Source organism: Artemia sp. Qi Xiang Cuo, chromosome 6 (genome assembly GCF_049724085.1).
Source record: "Artemia sp. Qi Xiang Cuo chromosome 6, ASM4972408v1, whole genome shotgun sequence".
In the NCBI taxonomy this organism is placed as follows: domain Eukaryota; kingdom Metazoa; phylum Arthropoda; class Branchiopoda; order Anostraca; family Artemiidae; genus Artemia; species Artemia sp. Qi Xiang Cuo.
The window spans coordinates 47,568,794-47,580,931 of NC_142799.1; the positions used below are offsets into that span (position 1 = coordinate 47,568,794).

Genomic DNA, 12,138 nt, shown 5'->3' on the forward strand with positions numbered 1-12,138 from the left:
CGGACCCCCATCTCTACTCACGATGATATGGAATCAGGTTTCTATTTATAGGAATAAGATCATATTGACAGTATGGTCTGCGTATCTCCTCTGGAGGGTGTACCAGCACATAAGGCTGATTAAGAAAAACTTTACTACAGCTTTTTGTGAAGCATCCTATAATGAAGCACAACTCATTTTAAAAACCAGTCTTATAGTTCGACCCCGTGAACTTATACAAGTCACTTAAAATATATGGTTTCTAAAAGAATGAAAACAAATCTGATATAAACTAAGAAAAAGGGCTTACATTTAGTAAAAATATAGATAATACCTAGAGCAGAATCTTGAAAAATGGATCTGCAACACAAAAAATTTCGCGCGCACAAAAAAAGAAAAAATGCACAAGAAAGTTGGATTATCAAAACTGAGAGCACAATTTTGCATTCAACCTACAAAAAATTCAATTTTAATAGATTACCTATCCACTAGAAATCTGATGAAAATGTTCTAACACAATTAAAAAAAAAGTAGCACTATGAAAAAAAAACTGAGAAAACTATAAATTTTTGCCATAAAACGATTTACCTAATTATGACATATGATACATTACACATGCACATCAGATTTACTAATACAAATTACAACAGTTTTTGATGAAGCATACCTTTATTAAGCTTTTATTCAACTAACACAAATAATGAAAATAGGCTAATTGTTCAACACTCGTTAACCGAAATAAATCATTTTAAAATGTTGTTCCAAAATATCAAAAGTTCTTACGATCGCAAAAAAGTAGCTTGCGCAGGTCGTAAAAGCACAAATAAAAAGAAGTGTACAAACTTGAACAATTTGTCTGTATTACAAAAAAGACAATGACCCCAAAAAATAAATGCAGAAGAAATATGCAACTAAGTTAATACTCAGTCTAGCATCCATACAACAAAATTTAGTTTTAATAAATCGACGATCAAATCGGAATCCAAAGAAATATGGAAATTTTCCTTGTAATTTTCCTTATGGAAATTATGTCATGGAATAAAGGTTAAAACATCATGAGTTCCGTCACAAATTAACTACAGAGACTTATTGTGTAAGCTTCTAATGCTAAGTACAAATTGCAAGGCTTATTAGTAGATTTTTGTCTAATTTAAACTTGAATCAAATAGTTTGTGGTAACGAATTGTAAGTAAGGAGCAACGCTGCTCAATTTTTACTGAAACCAAAAAATCAGAATTCTTGTGTCAATAGTTCTATCAAAAGAATCGGCTTATTATGTTGATAGTTAGTGTTACCCATCAAAAGCTACGAGCCTCAGAAAATTTGCCTGATTTCTAAAAAAGGGGGAGAAAACACCCCCGAAAAGTCAAGAGATCTTCATGAAAATCCTATTATCACGTTCTGTGTATCCGAGAACCCTGTTGTAGTAGTTCCAAGCTCCCTTCTGCAAAAATGTGAAATTTTGTATTTTTTTTGCAAGAAGAAAGATCACGGATACGTGTTTATTTGTTGTTATTTTTTGTTTGTTTTCCCAAGGGGTTATTGTATCGAACCAATAGACCTATATTATTGGAAAAGGACTTATTCCGATTGAAATTAAAATTTCCAGTGCACTTTTAAAGTGACCAAAAAGATTGGAGCGCAATTAGCCCTCCCCTGACATTCACCGCCCCTTTTTCCCTAAATCGTTTTATCAAAATTATGAGATATAATTCCCTAACCATGGAGGGAATATGGCCCCCATGGTGCCGGGGGATATATCTTTAAGTTAAAAAATTTGCCCAGTGTTTACGTATAGTATTTTTTACTGCGAAGTAGGCATATATTTTTTGGGTGAGGGAGGGGTGGTGAACTTTCCGCTCTGGGGATTTTCCGCAGGGAAAATTTTGCACGAGGAGAGAATTTTCCGAGGGGGGAGAGGGGTGAAATTTTCTGAGGAAATTTTATACTGGGGAAATTTGCCAAAACACTATGCGAAATTCTTTTTATTGTTTTACTCCTTCGCCAAGTAAATTTTAAGGAAGGAGCTGTCGAGGGCAATTGTCCGGGGTAAATTTTTCCCCACGATTGACTGGTCTAGAGGATTTATCTGGGGAGGGGGGAATTTTTCCGTGGAGTTAGAGCCAGATTTCTTGGCATTATTTAAAAAATAACCAGAAATTAAACTATAAAAAAAATTATTTTTTAACTGAAAGTAAGCAGCAACAATAAAGCTTAAAAGGAAAATAAATTATTACGCATATTACAGGGGGTTTCCATATCGTAAAAATTTCACTATTTACGATAAATTTAATAACAACGCATGAAACACAAGGGTCATTTAATTAGAAATTTTAATTATAAAGTTAATAACCACTCATAAAACACAAAGGTCATTTAATTAGAACAATAAAAAGATTTTTTTAAAGTGCTAAAAAACGTTAGGATGAAGAAGGAGGTGTTGAGGAGGAGGCGACCCCCTTCGTGTACGTTGAATTTCTGTCCGTTGTAAGTTTTAACGTTGCTCCTTAATTTCCCTTGAAATAACTTCAGTTAAAAAAAATAGATAAATGTTCAAATAGGGGTAAATCCTTGCAATATACGCGAGTATTTCTGCTGATGACAGTCACTGTAAATGTGACAAAAATATACAGTATGTTAGTTTAATTCTTACTATATATTAAAATGATTTATATCACTTTGGACTTTTATTCATCGTCATGGAAAGTTAGTATGTTATTGGTAATTATCTACTTGGTTTTGTTGTTATTTTTTTTAAATTTAATTCGTATAGTAGCAATTATTTGTCTGTCGTGAGTGTTAATACTGTTCAAATTCTTTTTATAAAAACGGCTCTCGTATTTCCATATTTCTTGGTAATCTTGCGTCAACTATTTCTGGCAATATTGCTTCAAGATAAAAATTTTCTAATTTTGGTAGCATTTTTTTTGCCAGAATTCTTTGTCACGATTGATTTTCTCAATAAACTGCAGAAAAAATGAAAAAATAGCCAGAATCTATGTTACAACATTCTAAGATTTTGGTTTTCAAGACAAATATTTTTTTGGGATAGCCTCCATTATTCTATATTTAAATTTTTGGCACTGAAAGGAGAATTCACTTCTAAAACCGCCGTGTCACCAGACAATAAAGTGGCCATTTCATCAGGTTAGGCTGCAAAATATCCATATTTAGTATGACCAAAAAGTCCCGAAGGATGCAATTTCAGTCCATCTTTTTCTCAATAGCCGGTATAGCTATTTGTTCGAACATTTGCCCATGTTTCTTTGCTTTAGTCTGGCGGTTTTTTGGATAAAGCAGCTGGCGCACTAACGGTGCAAGAGTCTTTGTCCGTCTTTTACAAATTATTCCAGCTACTGACGCAGTTATCCTATTTTTTCTGTATTCCAGCCATCTGTCGTCAATACAGTTTATCCGAAGTCGTATTGCTTCTTCTATTTCATGAATTTCTAAGTCAGTACACTGAACACGGTTCAGAAAATCACTTTTTGCATCTTCAAGAGAATCAAGATATAAATCTGGAACACCTGCATTCGGGCCGTAGTTTTTGTCGGGTCTCGAAACTTTCTTCGTAAATGGTTTTCCAAACTGACTTCTTTTAGCTTTCCTTGTCTGCTTTTTTTTGGCCCTTCTGGCCCGCTGCTCAGCAAGTCGCTTCAAACAAACGACTTGGTGTAGATCCTAACCTTGTGCTAAAAATATGCAAACGGCCAGAATGTCCCTTAGAATATTTTATGCCCGCAGCGGTAACACGCGTTGTGTATCGGGCTCTTTTTGTCACCATTATGTTTTTCCCCCGATAAGCTTAGCAACTATGCTCATAAAATACTCTGCAAGGTTGCTAGTGCTGTTTCCGATGAGAAATCGAGCTCTTCTAGTTAAAGTTTCAAAGGCTGAATACACATGAATAAGGAAAATATTGCTTGGGGCACCTTCTTCGCTGAATTCAACAATTTTGCCTGCCATTTTGCAGCATTCTGGACATTGTCTATGATCACCACGAAAGAAATCCAGTGGTATCGCTTTCAGATCATTTACAAGGTCTTTGAACCCTTTCCCTTCTTTGGTTGTGCGTGCAATTGCGTTTCTTGCAATGTCACATATTTTCTTTATTTTCAAACCACTAAGATGCCTCCTGCATTCTGGGGTTTCATTCTGCTTCATGTAAACCCGATTTTTTAGGCACTTACATCCATGGTTAGCACACTCGATTTTTTCAATATATCTGCCGTACGGTACTTTGGTTGTAGGCTCTGCATAGGTGCTTGAGTCACCATCAGCGATAAATTTTACATATTTTAAAGAGTGCATAGTTGGAGCGATTGGAAATGCCTCGACTAAAATATCAGAGTCCATACCTGTGCTCGGTCTCTGCCAGTTCATAAAGCACGTATGGTCGGGAAGCATGGTGTTTTTATTCCTTCTATGCTTCATACAAATGCAACAGTATTTATTTCTAATCCCAACATGTAGAAGCTTTTTTGAACAAAAACCAATGACGACTCCACAACCAGACAACGCAGAAAACCTATTGCCATAGCTTCTAGTGCACCAGCCACCATCAACTATAAAACAAGTCTCCACTGAACCATGCATGTCGGTTTTTTTGCCTGCTTTAATAGCCATTTTGTACTCAATCTTGCTATTGTTCAGTAAATATTGACGAAGTGTTTTTTCAGAGTTCTCACCAATGTCTATTACAAATTTTTTAAAAACGTTTTGTGACATACAGTTTGAATAAACTGCAGAAAAAAGCTCCTGAATTTGGGCATGACTCATACCAGTGTTTATTCCACCAACTACTGCTTCTTTGTTAAAGTTTATTGTCCCTGTGCTGACCTTTCGTCTGGCTACTCTTTCTGTAGTAAAATTGGTTCTTTTTTGCTTTTTTTCAGTCTTTTTTTCTTCTGGCTGTAAATCTGATTCCAAACTATGTGATTGGCCAGATGGTTTCGATGTCTTTTTCGGTGCTGGTGGCATTTCAGTGTGTAAAGTAACCTTTTCACTGCACGATTCACATTTGAAAATGAAACGTGAACGTAATCCAGCCCAGAACTCTCTGTCGAACATCATATTTGCGATAAGTTGTATGTCTTGGCACCTGAAACAAGGCTAAGAATTTTGGCTAAGAATTTGACATTGGGGGGGGAATTCATGGAATCAGCGATAATACCCCAATCCCTTGTTGGTTGGTTTGCAATACATTTCAACTTATAAGAAACGACTAGAAATTTCCTTGAAACTCTAAAATGGGGTTCTCTATTTATTTTGTAGTTACGGAGGGAAGGGTATTTTCAATGCCAAAACATCCCAAGTCTTAATAAACCTTAGCGTAAAGAGCGGTACTTTAAAAGGTAGGTAGTTCCCCAAATATTCAGGATAATTTTGTTCCATCTGCGATTAGAAAAGGTTCAGACTTGGATTAAAGGGAGCAGGGACTGATAAAAAAAAAATAAGCTTCAAGTTATTAGGCAAGTAAAAGGAACAATGGATAAGATTATGGGTAACGACCACATCAAGAACCTCTTGGGCAACAGAAAGTCTTGTTCCTAAATTTTAAGGTCGATAGCTTCAGCTCTTGGTTTCAAAATTGGCACTGCACTTTATTCTTTGATTTTTGGGTCCTTGCAACCATCCCTGGCTTCAAATGGTAGGAACTGCGGTACATAGTCGATATTGTATTTTATTTACGGGAACCAAGAAGTATTACATGGATTCTTTGGTTTCGTACGGAGAACTATCCCTTTGCCAAGCTGTATCTTGGTAAACCCTTAGTTGAAGCACGCGAATATCTCAAATGGGAGCCCGTAGAGCATTTCACATATTGGGATTCCATCTAAAAATCAAGCAAATTTATTGCAGTAAATCAAGGCATCCCTGAGTCCAAATCTTTAGTTATGTATTTTACCCTGACAAACATCAAACTTAAATCCAGCAATGAATAAATAAATGAAAGTAAATTTCAGACAAATGCAGGGGCACCAATTTTCGAAAACATCGGAAAGGGTGAGAACTCCTTGTTTAATAAGAAAATAAGATACCCACATACATTTTTTTCAAGATTTAAGAGAATTTTAGGTAGGCTACTTGTATGGTATAGTCGTGACCACTCAAGTGGTTCATCCATTGACACATTGTAGAACCGGTGGGTTTTTTTTCGCTCGTTTATTTCAGCTTAGCATGAGACAAGACAAAGAGAAGTGACAGAATAGATGGGAAAAACATAATTTTGGCAATATATTTGCACCTAAGGGGGGAGGGGTGTTGGTAAAGTATTTGGACAGCGTTAAGTTAGAAAACAATTCTTAATTCATAATATGGAAATAATTGTACCTAACAAATTATGCTTGCAGACCCATTATGCATTACCCCCCCCCCCTAATAAGCAAATATATAGCCCAAATTCGTTTCTAAAGTATTATATTTTTGTCATACTTAGGTATATTTCATTTGGATTGAGCGTCAGAGAAACAGGTTCTACTTAGATGAGGAATATTAGGTCAGAGTTCAGGGGCGGATACAGGATTTTTTTAGGGGGGCGCAAAATAGGCTGATCCGATAAAAATATTTTAGGGGGGGTGCAAAATAGGTTGATCCGATAAACTTGCGTTATGAGCAAGTTTAATTACCGCAAACTTGAGTTAATTAAGTAAATTACACTACTTTAGACTACGCTAGGGGGGGCACACACACCCTCCCCCTTGGATCCGCCACTGTCAGGGTGATATCGTACAAGTACCGATTTTTTTTCTTTTTTTCTCATTAAAAATACTAAAAAACAGTAGTTTCAAATCTAGTACGGAAAATACCCATAAAATGACACTCCAGCACAAGCGTTAAATTGGTACTTGTTAAGAAAGCGGTAAGTACAAGAGAAGTGAAGTTTCGTTACTGTTAATGAAACAAACAAAATAGGATGAAAATATAATAGTTCAGAAACAAATTTGAGCTATATATTTGCACATTAAGGGATAGAGGTGGTAAAACATAGAATATATCAAACACGTAACCTATGTTTATACATCATCTAAGCATTACTCGATAAAATGCCTTTCTGTTCTCGCAATACAATTCTCTTGTACTTACCGCTTTCGAAATAAGTACCGTTAAATTATTCTGAGCCTCTACAGTTCTTTGTTTTGTTTTGTTTTTTTTGGAGGGGGGGGGAGTTACAAGATCTTCGTAGCTTTTCAGAAAATAAGGCACATTGACTATCCAACGAGCAGTCTTCATGATTTCAGAAGTTAAATTGCGGCCATCTGTTATTGTTTTTAGTCTCGGTGGTTCTATAAAGGTTTCCTCGTTGAGAGATACTTCCTCTAAGTGAAGCAAATACTTTGAAAGTCCTGGTCTTCCAAATTTTACGTATATTTTTTTTAACTTTTTCCTACCCTTTTGCACGTTAATTAAATTAAGTCCTCTTTTATTGCGCTTTTTTCCCATAGCTCAAAAAGTTTTTCAATCTCTTGAATAGAACTTGCTCAATCCTTGATATATTTTGATTAGTTTTGAACAACGGCATACAGCGGATACGATATGTTTATCCAAGTTTAGTGGTATCATGCACAGGACACGGCGCCTGTTAATTGCAACACTGACCCAAAAATTAAACAACCCTTGTTCGACTTGAGGGTTCCGTAAATCCAAATCGATTGCAGCAAAAAAAAAAAAAGGATAAAAAAAGCCTTTAATTGAGTAAAATCAACATAAACTGTCTGAACAAATAGTTTGGGTTAAAAATATTTACAAGCTAGTTTGAATTTTATTAAAGGTGTTAATATCGCTGTATTGAACAAAGCCAAAAGAGTTTATGTATAAAAATTCATTTAAAAAATAGAGGGAACATAAGAAAAAAAAAAGTCATCCTGACCGAATAATAGCCATTAGTCTCCCAAATCAGGTGAACCACAATTTAAGTTCTCTAATATATCTGTTTCTTTAAACAAACAAAATTTCTTTAACATTGAAGAGATAGCCAAGCGACTTGGACTGCTTTCGCCCCTTAAAATCTGATAGAGCAAAGTTCAATTCACCCAATGCAATTAATTTCTGTCCAAGTGTTAGTTCATTCAATGCTAATGAACCGGATCCAAGAAGTTCAAAGAGACTAGCTTCCGTTTTTGCTTTGAAAAGAAATAGATTATAAAAGAAAAAGGAGTTTTATTTTATTTCGTTCATAAACTATTGTTTTTAGTTGTTTTAGTTTCTTTTTGCTACCGATGACGGTCACTGCATATGTGACCAAAATATCTAGTATTTTTTGTGAAATTTATCACTGTCTATTAAAGGATTTTATCCCTATTTGAACTTTTATTTATCGTCATGGAAAGGCAGTGTGGTCTCCGAAATTATCTACGATAATAAATGAGATTGGATTGATCACTACCTAACCAAATATCTGGGGGGGGGTGTAAGCACGGATGGATTTTCCATGGAAGAAATTTTTTTTCTTCCATGGAAAAAACAAGTTTTTTTCAACTGAAAGTAAGAAGCAACATTAAAATTTAAAACGAACAGAAATTATTACGTATATGACGGGGATTGCCCTTTCCCACAACCATATACCATCTAGTGGCTATTGCGTCATTTGTGCTTTACTGATAACCAAATATATTTTAAACATGTTTTGTTACAATTATAACATCTAAAAAAAAAAACACTGTGAAATAAAATCTTGAATCTTGAACTGCTGATGTTTCCAAGAATTAATACCATTAAGTATTAAATATTTAGTTTATTTTCATTAGTTCTTTCCATTCACCTTGGTTATTTTAGTGGTTTTATAGTGTATTACGGTAATCACCTGGCAAAAAAAAAAAAAAAAAAAAAAAAAAAAAAAAAAAAAAAATCTTTTCGGCAAGTCCTTACCCGTTGATGAATAGATTCATATCTACCGTAAATATAGACAAATATGCTAAATAAATAAATAAAAATTCTCCCATTATTAACGGCAATGTGTTTTTTGTTTTTTTGAACGGATCACAAATATTGTGACTGAAAAGAAATATACAGATCCAACCTTTTGCTAAAGAGAAGACTGCGCTGAATATTTTGAAAATATATACATTGATTTTATTGGCTTAAATCCACTTGGAGACGGAAGTAATAGTTCTCCCATTATTTTTTGTTATGTTCACTGAAATCATGTGGTGGTAAATTTTCATGTTTGCTAATTTATGATCCTGAAGGCTCAACATATTTATAGGTCCAAATCGTTGACGAAACTGGACGAATTAAATTCACTGCATCCCTCTTCGAAACTCCGGTTGATGGCAGTTTTTACGACAAGTCCGTGTTGCCAGCATATTTAGCGTATTCAGCATCTGGCATGATCGAAGAAGATCACCTTATATACGTTAATTATGGATCGTACGACGATTTTGCGTATTTAGAAGAACACATGAAAATATCGGTCAAAGGACGACTTGTTTTGGCCCGATATGGAAAATTTTTCAGGGGTGACAAGGTAAATTTTTTCAACCATTTCATGTAACTCGATTTGGAAAAGACCAAACTATTTCATTAACAATCTGAATTCTCATTTTACACTGCCAGATTGTTAATGATTATGCAAAACAATACAGATTATTGTTGACAATCTAGGGTTTAACATTCTAAGCGAACATAATATATTTTTACTAAATTTTTATATACAAATTGAGCTTTTATTACACACATCAACAAAATTCTACTCTTTGCGGTGCAAGAAAAAAACAAAAAAAAAACTGAAGAGCTTACAGGTTTAGTTTGTTACAGGTTCAGCTTTCTTGAGCATAGTTGTGTTATCATTTATTTCAGATGCATCTGATGGTAAGAATATTTTGATTTTATCCAATACCAAGAGATTGCCACATAAATACATTACTTGTAATTTCAAAAAACGGCATTGCATGGCATTATTATTTATAAACGTACTGTAACCAGATGCATTAAGTCACTTTTTTTTATTATGAAATGTATTGGAGATGAATGAAAGGCAAACCAATTAGCAGATTTGTATAACCCTTTGCCCCACAGGGTGAACATTCTTTATGATTCTTGTTTATAAGTCAACCTCCGTGATAGGGGAGAAATTTCCGTACATGGAAGTTTAACGCTTAGACTGTAGGCCAATGGTCTAAAACTTCATAATTTTTTTCAACTAGGTTGTAGGCAGCTGCCTACAAAATTTGAAGTGAATCCAGACATTTGCACATCAACATCCCTAAACCCAAGTTACTTTCTTCTAAATAAGATGTATCTGATGGAAGAAAAGAGCAAAATCCAAAATTACACGAACAAAAATTATTACTTTGCAGTTTATGCAACATATGTATGCACTTCTGGTTCAAATAAGCGGATTCGTCATATTTCCCAATATCTGTAGGATTTTGTAAAACGTTACTGAAAACTGAGCTTGCTACAGTTTTTTTAGATCTACAGGCTACATTAGGACTTACTCCCAATCCTCTTTTGTTCCGTTGGTTTTGTGCTTTTTAAGAGTTGGTAACTAACACACGAATGTCTATGAAAAAATGACACCAATGAAACAAAAATAGATTAGGAGTAGAAAATTCTTTATATAACCTGTAGATTTAAAAACCTAAGCAAGTTCAGTTTTCGGTAAAACATTAGTTCTACAGTAATCTACAAGTAAAGGGACATTTCATAAATCAAAATTCTTTGAACCAGTATGGCAGATGTATGTTGCGTAAACAGAGAAACAATAATTTTGTTTATAGGTTTTAAAAATACACAATAAATCTTACAAAAAGATCTTTGTCCTAACTTAGACGAAGAAACTAGATTTGCCAACATGAGTTCTTTTTTTTAAAAGGGCACTAATTACGTGTTTTACTTCTGACCTCTCTTAAACTTTCACTAAAAAAAATATTATGTTGTCACAAAGAGTCCACGGGGTATATCATCCAAGGTACCTTTGCGGAGTTGCAGAAAAAAATTCAATTATTTATGAAATATTGTTCTATAAGTAATTTATAGATTTTAAAAAACTGAAGAACATTAAAAGAATATCTGAGTTGTAGTTATTATAATATACAAAACTAGGATTATTTAAGGTTTAAACATTATTCAGCATCATTCAATTTCCGATAAAAGTCAAGCATTATTTTTTTAATTTATTTATAATACAAGGTTTTACTATAATAATCAGTTCTTGACAACATTACAGGGAACTAGGTAAAGGAATCACTCAAATAAGACATCATACCCAATAGAATCAATTTCTCAAACTATACGTGAGTTGTATGACCTTGTGTGTGAACTAAAACTACAACTAATAACAACTCAATGCACCACCAACCCGCCTGAGGCCAACACGACCTCCACACTGAGGCCAACACTACGCACGCTCCCCATCCATCCCAACCGATTCCACTACTCCCTCTTTACAGACCCCCAAGAAGTTCGAATTTTCCTTAAATCTTTCCTTACGACCTCATCCCACACGTTTCGAGGACGACCTGCTTTTTGTTTAGCCCTAGATGGTGGGCCGACAAGGACGATCACTACTGAGGCAATTACTACTGAGGTAAGTGAAGCTCTCCACTTGATCAATGTTCTCGTTCGCTACCCATCATTATCTCTTCACCTTCACTTGTTCTCAGTCTTAGCGATTTAATTTTCTTAACGTTAATCTTCAAATGTATTCTTGCACACAGGACAGGAAAAACCTTCAGAAGTTAATTCGCTTTGCAAAGATTTTCATCTAGGACATTCAAATCATCAGCATAATCAGAGGGTAAGAGTTTTATTCCCCAATTCGATTCCGTACTCTCCCATAGCCTTTGATGTGCTCCTTAAGACAAAGTTCATAAAAATGATCAATAAAAATAGGGATAGAACACAATGCTGCTGAATTCCTAATTCAATACGAAACCAGCTACTAGCATTATTTCCTACCTTAATCGGAGCAATGTTATTCTCGTACATAGGACGAATAACTTTAATGTACTTATCTGGTATACCATACAAGGATAGAACCTTCGCTAAAGCTCTTCTATAGGCTGGATCAAACTCTTGCTCATTATCTATAAAACTGAGGACTAAAGGAGTCTGATGATTTAGAAACTTCTCGATTATTAATCTAAGAGTGAAAATTTGGTAGACACATTCTCTCCCCTTCCTAAAACCACGCTGTGGTTTTAGCGTGGTTAAAAC

At 34.7% G+C, this 12,138-nt stretch overlaps 2 protein-coding genes across 2 annotated transcripts in view; one reads left to right on the plus strand and one right to left on the minus strand.

Annotated features, from left to right (window-relative positions):
* LOC148951298 (tRNA N6-adenosine threonylcarbamoyltransferase, mitochondrial-like) overlaps positions 1-12,138 on the minus strand; it is a 120,604-nt gene that overhangs the window by 74,619 nt on the left and 33,847 nt on the right. The gene's annotated exons all lie outside the window — the stretch shown is intronic.
* LOC148951299 (glutamate carboxypeptidase 2-like) overlaps positions 1-12,138 on the plus strand; it is a 42,779-nt gene that overhangs the window by 11,521 nt on the left and 19,120 nt on the right. The window contains exon 2 of the mRNA XM_089090787.1: positions 9,185-9,445. Within this exon, the coding sequence (XP_088946913.1) occupies positions 9,185-9,445 (261 nt within the window). The remainder of the gene's footprint in view (positions 1-9,184; positions 9,446-12,138) is intronic.